This window comes from Medicago sativa, chromosome 3 (assembly GCF_051527215.1).
Source record: "Medicago sativa cultivar Bolivia chromosome 3, Bolivia_mono, whole genome shotgun sequence".
Lineage (NCBI taxonomy): Eukaryota > Viridiplantae > Streptophyta > Magnoliopsida > Fabales > Fabaceae > Medicago > Medicago sativa.
Window position 1 is genome coordinate 56152029 of NC_140751.1, and position 16026 is coordinate 56168054.

Sequence of the window (16026 nt, forward strand, 5' to 3'; positions counted from 1 at the left end):
ACTAAATTGTCAGTCTCAGACAATCACAATATTAAGGACAAATGGTGATTCAACCCATGATCACAAAAATCTTTTATATCTAATCCTAGCAAACATGTTTACCCTAATTCCCAACCCATAACCCTACTTTTTTGGCTCCAAATCTTTTCAGCCATTAGATTAATCTATGTTGCTTACTTCAATTCACCAAAATGGCTGAAGATATTTGAATTTCGAAATCAGCTATCAACTTTCTATCTTCCTTGCACATTTATTGATGTTTTATTTCCTATGCATCCCATCTATCAACTTTTTTTGGTTCATCTCTCTTCTCTCATTTCCTCTGATTCCTCGGCCTTTTTTTTTTTTGGTTCATCTCTCTTCTTTTCCAACACTGCTCACTGCTTTCCCTCTTCCACACACTTACTTTCCCTATGTCCACCACCGCATGCCCTCGCGCTTTCTCTCTTCACCCCCCCCCCCCCCCCCCCCAACTCACTCTCTCTCGAATCAGAAATCAACCACAGCCTCCCCCCATCTCACCACTCCTCTATGTCGTTGAGTGAACATGAAATTTTGATTCGAAAGCTTCTCCGCCGGCAGATTTAGCGATGGGTGCGGATTCATGGAATCATTGTTTGATACTCGCATTCAAGCATTGGTTGAAGCTTAGGGTCGGATACTTTGATGTGGCAGCGGCAACATAAAAAGCGGAAGCGGAAGCAAATTTCTCAAACCCATATCACATCTTCTTCTGTTTTGTTTGATCTTCAGTGATGAGATTTCCGAAACCATTTCTCCGAGTCGCGGTGGCCGATCCATTTCGGTGACAATTTGATTTCGACGGTTGAGGTAATCCTTAAATCTGCTTCTCTTATGCTATCAGATGATTTGCTGTGAAATTGATATATAGCAACTAAATTGTTTGTTTCTGTTTGGTCATGCATTATGTATTTTCATTTTATTCTATTTTTTTTTTTGCATGAATTTATGATTGATCAATGGAGATAAGTTACTTTGCATTGTGTTGTACAATTTGATTGAGTTTAACTAAATTTTTCTTAGCTACTGCAAAACACAGTTGAATATTTTCAGTTGTCCCGATAAAAAAGATTACAAAAATGCTCTGGTCATCCTATAGGATTCATATTATCTGTTCGGTGTATCCTCTCATCTGCTGTTGGTGAAATATATGTTGCTATTGGGAGAATAGATGGCCCTTAAAAGCATTCACTTTGATGAAAGCTATTTTGCATTTTAACTGTTTGTGTGTGTTTTGAGATGTGCTAAGGTTGTTATTCTTCAACCAAACAATCTATTTGCAGTTAAAGTAAGATTTGAGTTTTGATTTCTTATTTTTGTTCACACTTCCAATGTCATTCTTGCGCAAGCTCTGTTTCAACATTGATCAATTTCATAGTTAAAAAAGATAAGGTAATCATGGAGTCAAAATATGCATTAACTAAAAGAATTGTGAATTTCCTAAAAGATCAATGGATATGTACTTTTTTATGAACAACAAGGTTGTTTTTAAGATTGGGATAAAAGATCTTATACGTGCTCTAATTCAAAGGATTTCCAGATGGTTCTAACTCAAAGGATTTACGTCTAATTGTTCTGATACAATGCAAGTCTTTTTAATTTATCTCTCAGGACCAGTTTTAACTCATTGCACTCTTTGTTTTCAGTGTGTTGTCATATTTTAATGCTGCCAAATCTCAACATCTTAAGGTGCTGCAAGGGTCCCATGAGAGCAACATGTTATGCAAGAGGAACTTTCATTCAGTTGATTGCAATGTATATTATTTGCTAGCAAAATACTATCATTACTATTTTTTCCCCATTAAGCAGTTTCATCCACCATTTCATCAAAGGAAAAACAGCCAGAGCATTGCACAGCTTGACAGGTACGAAACTGAAGTTTATGTATTTATTACATAACGTTGCAAACCATTGTCTTTTTGCTCGAATCTTGCTACAATCATTAACCTCATCGTAATCTTTCTTTAAAGCATTCAAATCCGAATTGTGAAATCATGGTTTGTGCTGAGTTAGTTTTTAGTTTTCTTTTGTTTTGAATATATACTTAATAATGAGTGCTGTATGTATGGTATATATTAAGGAGGTATGAACGTTGAGATGCTATTCTCATACCACCTATGAAGCTATCTGTTATGCAATTTTGTTGACGTCTATTCTGTTTTTCAAGCAAACCACTAAGCTATCTGTTTTCCATATTTCATGTTGTTTTAAATTGATTTGTTTTATGTGATGAATGTGATTAAACTTAAAATTCTAATGTGTCCAATCGAAAGATCTTGACTTTTTTTATGATAAATATTTGACTCTTAATCGTGTAGTTGTTAGTTTTATTCTGTTTCTCTGTATAAATTTAATGTCGAGTGGTATATGGTATATCTTAAGTAAATGTGAACTTTGAGAGGCTATTTTTATGCTTAGTATGAAGCTATCTGTTATGCAAATTTTTTAATTTATTTTCTGTTTTGCTAGCAAACCATGATGCTATCTTTTTAGCATATCTCAAGTTGGTTTAAGTTGTTGAATTTCATCTGATGAGCGTAATGACTATAAAGATTTTAACTTTTTTTTTTTACAAAAAAAAAGTACTCTTATTTATTGGAGTCCGAATTACATTCATTTATGGATTAAACATGAACTACATGTTGATTTATAGTCATGTGTGTATGTCTTTTTGCAGCAAAAGTCAATTGGTACTTGACTATTGACAATGACCAAGACAATCTTGAACTTGCTCGACTAAAATGACGTACATTCACTGTTGAATTCAGTCCTAAAGAGGTGATCTACATTGAAAATTTGTTTATATATCTTGGTTTCATCATGTTGTGTTTATAAAGCCTCACTGTTATGCAAGCAGCTGCTGATCAGTATTTGATAAGTGACACTGGAACAGTTAGCAAAGTCACTCATGGCAGGAAGAATAGAAAACAAAAAAGCCCCAAGTCTGTGGCTGAAGCAAGTTCAAGTTAGAATAAATACAAGATCCAAGTAAAATTCCAATATCAACACATCAATGAAACCGTTTGTGTGGAATCTCATAGGCATTGGAAAACCTGACTTTATGTTTATAGGCAGAGTCATTTAAAGAAAATGGATGGCTTGGTTAGCCCACATAAATGTTTGAGTTTTTAGTAGCTTTCTTTTGAGTTGTGCTCTTATTCTTAGCATAGATTTGTTTTAGTTAAGATTGGTCATAATTGGCCTACATATATGTTGGAATAAGGTTCAGGCCTCCTCCTGCTTTGCATTTTGCTTTGATAAAAAAAAAAAGTGTTTATTTCCCTTTATCCAATGTATTCCATATTTGATGTCAAAAATGTGTTCATTTTTATTTTACAGCATTCTCTTAGTCTTCCAACTCTGCTGGTCGAGACACTGGGTCCTGAATTAAGACGGTTTGCAACTCTGAATGATCTAGCTTACAATGAAATCGAAGTCCTCATTGAGTAGAGGGGCGGCCGAGTTTCCTTTACACATGGATGGGGCGAGCAATGTCTACGGTCTCAAGTACGGTGCTGTAGTAACTTTAATAAAAGTTCATCCATGCAGGTTTGTTTTTCAGATGAGAGACCGTTACGGTGAATAAATACACTATCCTGCTCAAGACACTCCATTGTGCATAAAACTGAGCTGTGACATCTGTGGAAATTCACAAATACTTTTGTTCGTTGTCCGGAAATGCAATAGAAAATTGGTGGAAGCTGGAAGCAATACTGTCAGAGTCGTCGTGTGTTTGAAGGTGCTGGCATAAAGATTGGTGCACCAGGGGGGGAATGTGGCAAGGTGCCTTGATAAGTTTATGTTGCAAAGTTTTGTGTTTGTGTTTTGTTGACATTGTCGCCTCCTGATTTGTTTGTTACTCATGTTGGACAAGAATATGTATTGACATTATTCAGCTTGATTCTTCTGCAAAATTTAGTTAAAATTCGACTTTGTGTGTTATTGCTCATGATTTATTCTTTATTGAATTTGGTTGGACAGATTAATTAACACTGATTATTTGGTATTAATGTATATCCTCTCAAGACGAACCTTATAATATTTGTGCAATCCATATGATTCAAATTGTTCAATGAGGTTTTTAGCTTGAATGCATACAATTGGTTCGTATGCATCTTGGTTAATACACCCGTATTTCGTGTATTGTGGGCTACAAAATATGTCTCTCTATGTGGTCAATTAAGCATGAATACGACTACAAATATAGTGTATAAAGAAGTTTTTCCAAAATGTGTAAACATTGTACACTAATTTAATGCAATACTATTACTTGATGAGTCGTTCCAACGATTTAGTTGTGTAATTGGTGTTTATTATTGCATTATATAATTATTCACAATGTATATGACCCGTGCGGCAGCACGGGTAGACGATCTAGTAAGGTTAAATTTGAGTTACAAAAGGGGTTTAGCTCGACTAAACAGTAGAGTAATATATGTCATGGATCAATAAATTATATAGCATAAGTAACATCATCAGATTAAGAATAATTACCATCTATAACACGATGATCACAGCTGGGGGACACGGCCATGAAGGAAGTAAATTTTATGTCACAATAAATAAAATAATTATAAGCTGATGCAAATAAATCTATGCCTGTTGATTTAAAATCACTCTACAATTTCCAAACAATTTTTTTTTTATATTTATTTATGTAGTTTCTTTGATCATTCATTGGCATATCAATTTTTCTTAACTGGGTTCGGTACATATATATCATGCATACAATCAAGTGAATCCATTGATTTTAATTAGGCAAAGGCAACTTATAATTGCCTAAGGTTATATACAATTACAATACATTCTATTCTATAGCTGCAAATTGAAGTGGTTGATTTTGCTTTAAACACGTTATATACAATTACAATACATTCTATTCTATAGCTGCAAATTTTAATCCTTCAAGTGCATTGATCTTCAATTGTTTGTTGCTAATCTTCCACCTCGGTGTGCAAAACAAAGTTGGGAAATGCCATAGTTATATCCCTGACAGGCACAACATTAATTTCAGTTTTGATTATGTAAATATAATTTAACAGTAAAAGATTAGAATGGAGAAAATCACGTATTCCAAATATAATAATAGCTATGAAATTGAAAATCCGTTGCCACTTGAGAACTTTGATTAATTTAGTCTCCGAAATTATGCCAATTTCAAAGACTCAGATTAGCCAACTTGCAATTTCATGATTAAATCCATGATTTACTAAAAAGGAAAGTAATGAGATGCACATTATATAAAGATTAAGTTTCATTGATTAGAAAAGAAACCTACTTTAGATATGGCAGAGTCATGATCTTAAGAAAAGAAGGATTCAAAGGGAGAACAACACCACAGATGTTTACAATGAAAAACTCAGGCCCACCCTGTGCTGCATATTTCTGCAAGTTAACAAAATTCATCAAATTGATTTTTCTTCATAATATAAAAATATATATATAAGTAATTACTTGATGGCTAAATATAATCAAAATTAAGAACCAAAACACCAAAGTCAACCTGCATAATGCTCCCAGGACGGCCACCAAGATCATCTTCCCTTCTGTCAGATCTCAACCAATCTGCAGCAACCATTTGCATAAAAGCAAATAGATAAGTGGTTAAGGATTCAAACTCTAACTATTGTGAATGAAAAAAATCTGATTGGTAAAGGACTTTCTACCTTTAAAGATTTCACAATACAGCAAAACTGTCGTATAATTACATGCGAGATTATCAGATTAATTTTCTCGTCCCCTTGAAATTGCATATTCGATGACAATCATCACAAGACAAAGCACATTCTTAAAGTATTCCGGGAAAGGGAACTTTGGTATAAGATAAGGTACACCCTTTTTTCGGATTCTTAAACACAATAAATTAACGAAAAGCTATTACATTTAATCACTGACATGTACATAACTCAACTTCAGTTTAGCCCCTTGACCTAGACGACTGGCTCCGTGAGTACAAAGAGGATAATACCTGCATGTGTCAAAAGGATTGTCTTGTCACCAAAATTTTAAAACCTTTCTTCCCCTTATAGAGGTGGCTAGGAAGGGATAGGTAAGGCATTATAGATTCTTGGTGTATGAAAGAGTTGCACATTAATAAGATGGAAATCATCAAACAAACCTCTATAGAGTGGAGCGTAAAAATCTCATCGCACCTGATATGTCTTTGGTCCTTTTTTGAGTAGATAACCAACGCTGTTTAAATTTTCGATGAAAGTATCCATATCAGGTATCAGCCAGACTGTATATTTCCTGAAAAATTAAACAACACATACGTCTTTTGTCGAGAACAAAAACAATTGACAACAAATGCAGGGAAAAATAGAAAGTACATACAGATACTGAAAAGAAATCTTTCTGTTCCAGCTCTGATTGCTTATTAAGAGCATTTAGAAAGCGATTTGCCTCTTTCTGTTGACTGATCCCCCTGCTTCAACCAAAATCAACAACCCCATGCTCATCAATATATTTATCATACAGGGATTCCTTCATGATAGCAACACATTTTTCCTTTAGAACAATGAAATGAATCATGCCAACTTTTAAGGGCCAAACGGAACAAAACAAATGTCAATTAGACAAGATGAAAAATGCAAAGGCGAAGCTCTAAATGCAAAAGTGTTTGAGAAGATAACTCATACTTTGAACAATGACTTAACAGTTCTCTGAGTTGGTCCCACCTTGACATTCATAGCCCTGTATATACCAGTCACCTGATGTACAACAAAACACTCATGGGACCATTGAACAAACATGAGAATATCTATTTATCAGAGTGTCATGGTATAGTCTCACCTCAACTCTGTCACCTGGCTTTCCAGTATCCACCAGTTTGTCATGCAATAGTAAGCTAACAGTGTGAGGCGTTCCTCCCTCAGGTATCTCGTCAGGTGTCTCCTGAAGCCTCATAATTTGTTTATCAGTAAACCTGAAATTAGAAAAGATATGTTAATTGCAGTTTCCAGGTTTATGAACTAAAATCCAAGTGAAAAACCTTACACCAAATAGTCACATGACCAAAACACATTGTTCAAAATAGGGGCTAATGACCATGGCCATCATCCAACTTATCACTAAAATCTACCCAGTACAGTTTAAATAATTATTTTTCAAACTTGTAGTTATCTTAACATCTTGACATAAAAATGCAAGATAATATTGTCTTCTAGATCAATCTTATTGACCGTCTAATTTAGCAACAAAAAAAAAATTAACCAAGAAACACTTATTCTGGCATTACATAAGCTGATATTATTCCCTTGATCTCAGCTTAAAAGAGATGGGAAAATATTGGCAGTGTTCCATCTCAAATACTTAAAAATCTCTCTTGCATACTTGTTATTATGCATCATATAGGCGCAAAACATATAAAACACATACTTGTAGATAGTATAGTTATAGTGCTAGTTTGCAAAAACAATTGTACATTCTATTTTAAGTTTATGATGAGATTCACCATAGTGTATTGTAAACAAATTCTTATTTTATATCAAATGAGGTGAAATTCTGCAGTCCAAAATTTTGTAGTCATTGAGATTGTATTCTGTATTGTGACATTGGTTTGATGTTGGCAAGTTATATACCTACTATTGACTTTGATGTTATATATTGGCGATACTTTATTTAGTACAAAAGGTTGTAAAATAGCAGCTATATCAGCACTACAACACTGTAAGCATAGCAGAATTTCAACAAACCGCAAATTTTCACGATCTGCTATTGACAACATTGTGCAAAACTTATTCCTTTCACTTACCTCTTGGTGTGTAATGCTTTCCCAGCCTTCATCAAAAAAGGTACCCCATCCCATCTTGCATTATCTATGAAGTGGGCAGCCGCGGCAAATGTCTGGGTTAAGCTGTCCTTTGGTACAGTTTTGTCATCAATGTAGGCTGGATATGCAACACCTCCTCTGGTGTGGTTCTTATATTGGCCTAAAACTACATCCTCGAGTTTAATCGGTCTCATAGAACGAAGAACCTTGACCTGACATCCATTAAGCAATTGAAAGTCATGAAAAATCACAATTATTTAAAACAGATGAATTAAAGGTCCATAACCATGAGCTGAGGCGTAGCTCAAGTGGTTGAACTAAACCACCCAAATGATTTTGAGAAGAAAGTCCAGGTTTTAAACTCTGGCTTCTAGCATATACATCCTCCGGCCTTATATTTGACCGAAAAAGGTACATGTATTTGTATCAAATAGATGAACCTTTCTACTTATATTTAAGGTCGGAGGGAGTAATATACTAAAAATTAATATTTGCCTATAAAAAAAGTATATAACCATATGAGACCTTTTCATTTCTAATGTCCTCTACATCCAAACTAACAGGAGTTTCCAGTGCAAAGAGGACTAGTATTTGAAGTAGATGATTCTGCATAATATCTCTAATTATACCATAATTGTCAAAGTACCTACACATGGAACAGATATGAAATATATGAGAATCACCATTTTAAGATCATAAAAAGTGTAAATGCTGCAAAGGAAGAGAAGTTACCTGCCACGTCCTTCAGTACCAAAATCTTCTGAGAATATCAACTGTACATTTCTTATGTATTGCCTCGACCACAAAGGGTCAAAAATTAGATTTGAGAATCGGAGAACAAAAAGATTTTCCACAAGCTCTTTTCCAAGATAGTGATCGATTCTATATAATATTTTCCATTTTAAATAAAGCACTTTACAATCATTAAAATCTACAGATAATTAGACCATGTTTGGATTGGATTGTTTGAGTTTATCCACTGCCATAAACACTTCTAGGATTGTTTGAAGGAGCTCAAGGAAACAATTTATGACATGTTTGTAAGTTGTTTTCAGCTTATTTTCATAAGCTCTCCAATATAGCTTATGAAAATAGATTATAGTTTATATGAAAACAATTTGACTTTTTTTTTATCTTGTTATAGAAATAGCTTATATATAAGCACTTATATGATAAGTGTGAATGGTATAAGCGCTTAATATATCCAAACACAGTCAAAGTGTAGTTAGAAAACCTGAAAATTTGATCCTCAGTCAGATACCGCTTGAATGATCTTGTTAAAGCAGCTGAGGACGCAAATGATTATGCCATCGCTCTCTACACTGCTTGCCAACCCTTCCTTCTAACTTCTCAGCTATTTGAGCCCATTTTCTTTCACCATATTGCTTCACCAACCTTATCAGTTTCCTTTAATCATCATACCAAATAAAACATATTAATAAAATAAAAGTTTAGTACAAATCATATAGTTCTAAATTGCAGCACGCAGTTCGCATAGACATGATCAAAGTGTATCCAAAACCACAATCAAACAACAAAACAAACCAATAACCATCTCATAACCTCAAACCAACATAAACTGCTACCTTAGTAATCAAGAAAATCATTCTTTTGAGGCAGCAAACTCGATATACTTCCTTGACCCCAACCTTTTTCTACACGCTTCAGAATTTTCAATGCGATATTACTGCCAACATCCCTGTCAAGTAACAGAAAACATTTTGTCAAAATAAAAAAAAGTGACAGGGAACATATCATTAGGAAATATTGAAGAATGAGCAGCATGAAGGAATGGTAATTGCAATAATTAAAGAGCCATAGACGCAGAACTCATTGCAATCAAAATTTCCAAGATAATATCCGGATCCATGTTTATATTTAGTTTGGTATAACTTACATATTTGAAATGGAAGAAAATAATAATGAGATAACTTTAAATGTCACACCATAAAGCAACTCTTTCAAAGATGAAAACAATTCACGTAAACATATATGTTTATGTGAGATTATCAACCAACATATATGTTTATGCGAGATTGTTAACCCTGTTGAGTTGTAAACTGTCAACGGGGTGGATTGCTTTTTTTCGGATAATTTTGTTCGCAAATACATATTTGTTTATACGCTTAAAGGTAAACTGATTCGAAATTTAGATATTACATGCATATAATTATAAAATAACATGATCCATAACATATCAAATCTTAGATAAATATTTTAGAACCTTTTTATTCACTATGTTGGCATGCTTCTTATGTTTCCTTTATCAACTGCTGCAATAAAAGAAGCTTGCAGTTCTGGAGGAACCTGAACATATAATTCACTCAATTAGTAGAAGCAATATATGTGAAACATAAAAAAAAATGAGTTAATCATCTGTCATTCAAAGCAACAAAGACATATAAATTGAAGTTATAAATTTTTGTAAATTTTTCTATACGTGACCAATACTCACACGAAGACAATGCATTTGGTCCCATATCCAAATTCAAAGTAATCAATTTCAGAAAAATCTAACACTAAAACTGATCTGTAGAAACCAATTCCAGCACAGCAGTCCATAAAACCTATGATTGAATCATTCATATGAAATCAAACATTTCTGATTATTTTACTGTATGCAGCCAGCTTATAACTGCAACTTATGCAACTGGTCCCGTCTAAAAATTCAAAATCAATAAATTATTAAAAATCCTGCACTGAAGCTATTTTCTGCAGTAATTTTAAGAAAAACCTAGCTCATTTTTATAATCTCCTTTTTCATATACAATAAGAATCACTTCACCATAAAACCCATTCAATCAAATTATTCCAGTGGCTAAATCAATAAACCTTTCAATCATGCTATCATTCACACAAAATCAATTTAGTAAAAATACACAAACAAATCAATGCAATAACTTCAATTCTTAAAATCAAACATGCATAATGAACAATTTACTTTTCATCAATCAATTTCATGTCTCATAACCCCTAAATTAGTTGATTTAGATTATGCATGAGGGATGAGGGAAAGGGAAACCCACCTTTAATTCTTTATGGTGATGGCAGCAAGCTCTGGTGCTCTTGTTTCCTTAAGTTCCTAGCTTCCATCTCCAATTACTCAGTCTTGAAAACCCCTAATTTTTCTTTAGTTACTTCTTTCTCAGAACCCTAATTCCATTTCTTCTACTCTTCTCCCTCTGCCTCACTCTCGACCTCAGATCCCTCTTACCCAAACTTAACATTCTTCTCACAAATCCATCACAAATTTTCAATCAAACCCACATGCAAGATTAGAATTAGATTCAGCACTCAAACCAGAGAGAATTATGCATGCATGACTTTAGATTGGAGACAACCGTCTCTCTCTTACTCTTCCTCACCGGCGCCGCTGTTTTTCGCCGCAGTTGTGACGGCCCTTTCCCGTTCCCGTTCTTCTTCCTCCCGTTCCCGTTTCTCCCCTTTTTTTTTCTTTCTTTTCACAATCCAAAACAAAACAAAACAAAAATACATAAATAAAATTTCCAGCCACAATCCAAAACAAAACAAAACAAAAATACATAAATAAAAACATGCAAAGATGATACCTTCAACAATCTATCTATCACAACTCATCCTTCATGAATAGAGATTTCCCACCAGCAACTTCTCCTATCACTTTACTTCTACAGATAAAAACCAAAATCAAAAGCATCAAACCTAAAATTATCAATTTCAGTAAAACAAATCAAAAGGTAAGAGAATTTAATTAAACCTAATTACCTGGAATGAATGAATTGAAAGATTGAAGGATGGGGTTAGGGTTCAGTTTGGACAGAACTGGAAGAGGAGAAAAGGATTGAATCTTGATTGATGATTAATTCATCATGAGGGTTTCAAAAATGAGTTTGCATGATGATTTTCATGGGGTTTGGGTGAGGATTGTAGAATTTTGGGGTTGAGAATGAGAGGGCCGAGAGAGAGATGGGAGGAAGAAGGTGGAAACCGTGAGAGAAGAGAGGGAGGAAACCGTGAGAGATGAGAGAGAAAATGAGGGGAAAAATGATCTTAATTGTGGTTTAGCCTATATATAGTATAAACACTCACCAATTACCAATTTACCAAAATGCCCCTAATAAGGGTAAAATGGTCAAAAAAACAGACATTGATTTTCTTATTTAGTTTAGTAGATTATTCAGATTTTCCCATATTATATATATGTGTGTAATTGTATATCTAATGGAATGTGTTTAAATTGGTTTTATATAAAATTACCGGTCAGTCCAACATATACTTCCCAAATAATAGTTGTGGACACATGCATTCGTATTTTTGAAGTGATATCGTACCCAATATCTATATTTATAGATTAATTTTTTTATTGGAAAATTTTAGAGTGAGAGGAAGGTATCCCTGTTTAAAGTAGGGATATTCAGACTCAAAAAATACTTACAAAGATGTATGTATCTGTCTTTTATCAAATGTGCGAGCGAAACTCAAAACTCAAATATGTTACTTTTGGACTCTAAACCTGATATTTTTATTTTTCTTGGTCAGGTTAAAGATGTTATTTTTTACTGCTTGATTAAACATTTGGAGAATGTGTATTCTTTTTTAAGAGGAGACAATGTACTCTTTTTATTTTATTTATTAGCAAAGGAAACATTGTACTCTTGTATTTGTAACATTAATTATTTGGTCCCATCAATGTAAGGTTTCACAAAGGTTTGGCCCCTTTCGACTTTACCTTGTCTTGATTTTTGTTTTTTCACAAAATTCCTTTAGATAAAGAAATCCGATCAAAATATGTTGGATACTAAATGTAAATATCTCTAAAGACAAAGCTAAAGTATTGAATGGTTGAGGGTTTGTCCAGTGCAAATTAGTATTAGTATTAGGCGATAGATAGTTCAACTAATTTGAGTTAAGAGTTAAAGAGTTTGATATCTTGAATTTAAACTAAAACAAAAAAAGTAAATATAAATCTAACTACTAACTACTAACTGGTCATTAAAAAAAATATAAGTTTAGTATTAATGTACACATAGTAACAAAAGCAACATAAGAATAATAATGTATGATGACCAATGGAATTAATATCACAAGTATGTTAATATTGTATTGAAAGTATTTTCAAAAAAAAAAATGTAATATCCCGCTCTTTCATGTTAACGAATAAATGCGCGCGTTTAAGATTAAGGGCAATTTTGGAACTGGAGCGAGAGGAGTATTTAAGGGTCTTAGGTCCCAAAATATTCATTTTTCTTCAAGCTTTCTCTCTCTAGGTTTTTGGAAAGACTTTTGTTCTCTTCCCTCTCTAGAAAATCGGTTCCTATCTCTCCCAATCCATCATCAATTAGTGTTTTCTTTTCAAGCAAGCAAGCAAACATGAATGGAATGATAAGCTTTTGATGGAAACAACTTAGTATTCTTGGAGCAAGCTTTCTTCACTTGATTCTATCATCTAGGGTTTTGGTGTAGAGCTTAGGAATACTTGAGTTTCACTTCTTTTGTGCAAGGTGAGTTCTTAGATAGTTAACCTACCACTGGGTTTGAGCAATTTTAGTAAGAAAACATGAATTTATGCTAAGCTAGAATGGTATAGTTTAGTGCCCCTTTTATGTCAATTGATGCTTGAAACATGTTTATATTGCTATGCAATCAATTTCCCTTCACTTTTATGCATTCTGGATGATTGTGGTGCATTAGGTTGCTTGGAATTGAGGTAAAAGATCAAAAATCGCATTTTCTGCACTTCTGGTCCGAAGAAACTCGCTATTAGCAAAATTATTTCGCTAATAGCCAAAATTTGGCTATTAGCGAAATTTCCAGACAGCTCCAGAACCATTTCGCTATCAGCAAAATTTTAGCGAAAATGGCACATCAAGTTTCACTTTTAGCTGGCTTTGGGGCCTTGTATGCCATCCGAAACCACTTGTTTAACGCTAATTAACCTAAAGAAAACCCTCAATCTCTAAGAATCTAATTCACCATCACAAATGAGTTTTCACTAGAAATTGCATGAGACATATGAACATGTTTTCAAACAATAATGGCACTCATGAGAATTTTACATGAAACTTGATGGGGTAGATTTGAATTAAGCAAGGGAAGGAACATAGAGCCTCGGCATAGCTTGTCGAGAATAGAACGTCATCATAGAATCTATGTATGATAAGATGTGAAGCGATTAGTTTAATCTATTCACTAAGAAAGTATAAGTAAGACGTAGGTGTCGTGTCTTTTGTGATTCACACTAGGTTGGATCTAAAGGGGTTTCGATTAGGTGAAACGGGATAAGCTTCGCAAGAGGGGCCCGTACGACGCTGAAGGAGTCCGATGTTTCCTTAAATAGGTTTTCATCGGTTAGATAGGGATTGTGCTCGGGATTACTCCACCTCGGGGCTTTCCGTAAAAATGAACTCAGATAATGTTAATGTTCAACGCTAACCTCTAACTTAATGAATACGACTATGTATGTTATGATGTTAGACTTGAGTAAGTTACGAAGATTACCGACGACGATCTTAGGATTTCCTATTCGTCCGGTTTAGAAACGTGTCATGAATATGTTAAGTTTCGGCCTTGATGCATTAGTGTATATCGGTGTAGCGATCTTAGGTTCCCTAAATCGCCTTAACACGTAAATTGATAGTTAAACCTATGGCAATATGATGTAGCAATGACGGTTCTAGTATGCACTACCGTCTAGGCAAGCATGTCCATACACGTATAATCAACCGTCAGGTTGTAATGTACACACGAGGTAACCGTAGGTTTCCCCCGAGGTTACCTATAGCCTAGGATTAGATAGAACTCACTGAGACATTATGTCTCATCCCTCTCCTTATTTGTTCAGGTTCACAGGTCTCTCGTGGCAAAGGTAAAGAGAAAGCTTTAGATTGATCGTGCTTTCGTGGAACCAACTTTGTGTCTTTCTAGTTGATGCATATGTTATATTATGAGATGTGTTGTAATGAACTTTGTAATTAAGCTTCGTTCGACTATCCTTGTGGAAATAATGTAACATAAGACTCATGTTGGCTTTGTATCTAAACTCACGACTGATGTCGTTTCTGTATTGTATAATTAATATATCCAATATCAGTTTTAACGCACTTATTGAATATTCTAGACACTTTCAATTTGGACGTTACAAAAAAAATATTGTATTGAAAGTTAAATGTAATTCTTCTACGAGAATTGGCACACCTAAACCCAACCATGTTATTCCAAGTTGGAAGACTTCTCCTTGATAAACAAATTATGCACAGTTCCTTTACAAAAATAAAATATATTTCAGCAAGATAAACAATATGGAATGCAATGAAAATCAACTATGTTTTGTTTTTTTTTATTTCAAAAACCTTCATCATAAAGATTTCTCATCTCATTATAATGAGTTTTTTTTTGTCTTATATGAAGTGGTAATCCACCGAAATTAAACTCACACAGCTGTGAAGTCCAGAGTTCGAACCCGTATCACGATGTCCGGCCTTGCAATCTCATTATAATGATTATTTAAAATGAATAGGATTAGGATTTCCACTGATGTTGAAATAGAGATTGGATTTCCCCCTACGAGCCATTAGAGACTGTGGAAAGTTGTATTGATGTTGCATAGTAGATTCAGAATTCCAATTTTTGTTGACTAGCACTGAATTCCATCCAATATGCGGGTTAAGGGTGAAACAAGGGTTGGAATTTTATCTAGAAGGAAATAAAAAATTGAGGAAGAATCTGAGTCCAAGATTTTGTTTGATAAAAGATAATTAACGGAGCCTGAAAAAACTAACTGCGTTTATTGAGCTGGGTATGAGATGGATATTTTAATACATTTGTCATGTTTTGAGTGGGAGACAGGGGTGAACATTACATATTGTACTGTTCCTAAGTTTTGTCCTTATTTTTTTATAACGTACACACTCTGGTCACTAATATAAGCAAAAATCTACATTTTAGATTCATTCATTTAATGATGCACATGGTCTTTATTATAGACCACATACATCATTAAATGAATGAACCTAAAATGTAGATTTTTGCTTATATTAGTGACCGGAGGGTGTAAAATCTAGGATTAAATATATGGGTGTTCAAAATTAAACCAATCTAAGAGAAAAACCGTAAACCGAACCAACCCAAACCGAAACCGCAAAAAATTGCATTTGGTTTGGATGTATTTAGATCACTTTTTTACTCAACCGCATGATTTGGTTTGGTTTGCAGTTTTCATTTTACCAACCGAACCAAACCAAACCAAACCGCAACAT

General features: G+C 34.0%; 1 protein-coding gene and 1 long non-coding RNA gene across 33 annotated transcripts; one reads left to right on the top strand and one right to left on the bottom strand.

Moving 5' to 3' along the window:
- Positions 1-301: 301 nt before the first annotated feature.
- On the top strand, positions 302-3963 carry LOC146938530 (uncharacterized). Its single transcript, XR_015031337.1, has 5 exons — positions 302-831; positions 1668-1886; positions 2699-2799; positions 2879-3009; positions 3361-3963. It is a non-coding gene; the product is annotated as an uncharacterized LOC146938530 (long non-coding RNA).
- A 777-nt stretch (positions 3964-4740) lies between these two features.
- On the bottom strand, positions 4741-11838 carry LOC146938531 (glucose-6-phosphate 1-dehydrogenase 2, chloroplastic-like). Of its 32 annotated transcripts, none has more exons than XM_085752463.1 (17): positions 11537-11838; positions 11362-11439; positions 10819-11249; positions 10017-10099; positions 9379-9491; positions 9027-9199; positions 8525-8575; positions 8318-8438; positions 7775-8004; positions 6814-6946; positions 6660-6731; positions 6355-6528; positions 6140-6270; positions 5688-5989; positions 5525-5586; positions 5300-5406; positions 4741-5010 (listed from the first exon to the last, which is right to left on the bottom strand). In XM_085752463.1, the coding sequence occupies exons 8-12, from the start codon at positions 8402-8404 to the stop codon at positions 6451-6453; spliced, it is 600 nt and encodes a 199-aa protein (XP_085608589.1). In that variant the 5' UTR covers positions 8405-8438; positions 8525-8575; positions 9027-9199; positions 9379-9491; positions 10017-10099; positions 10819-11249; positions 11362-11439; positions 11537-11838; the 3' UTR covers positions 4741-5010; positions 5300-5406; positions 5525-5586; positions 5688-5989; positions 6140-6270; positions 6355-6450. The 32 variants fall into 32 exon arrangements, with proteins under 32 accessions (XP_085608589.1, XP_085608587.1, XP_085608608.1 ...); XM_085752461.1 differs by having other exon boundaries at positions 8525-8674; XM_085752482.1 differs by having other exon boundaries at positions 5688-5761; positions 5917-5989; positions 6355-6448; positions 8525-9199; positions 11537-11836.
- Positions 11839-16026: the final 4188 nt, after the last annotated feature.

Bases quoted from the DNA above. Each gene is read 5' to 3' on its own strand.
- LOC146938531 (XM_085752468.1), bottom strand. From the start codon at position 8,404: ATGCAGAATCATCTACTTCAAATACTAGTCCTCTTTGCACTGGAAACT. The intron at 8,005-8,317 runs GTCTCATATGGT...AATGGATGTCAG, and splicing joins AGGACATTAGAAATGAAAAG to GTCAAGGTTCTTCGTTCTAT. The intron at 6,529-6,659 runs GTATGAGTTATC...ATTGTTCTAAAG, and splicing joins CTGTTAAGTCATTGTTCAAA to GAAAAATGTGTTGCTATCAT.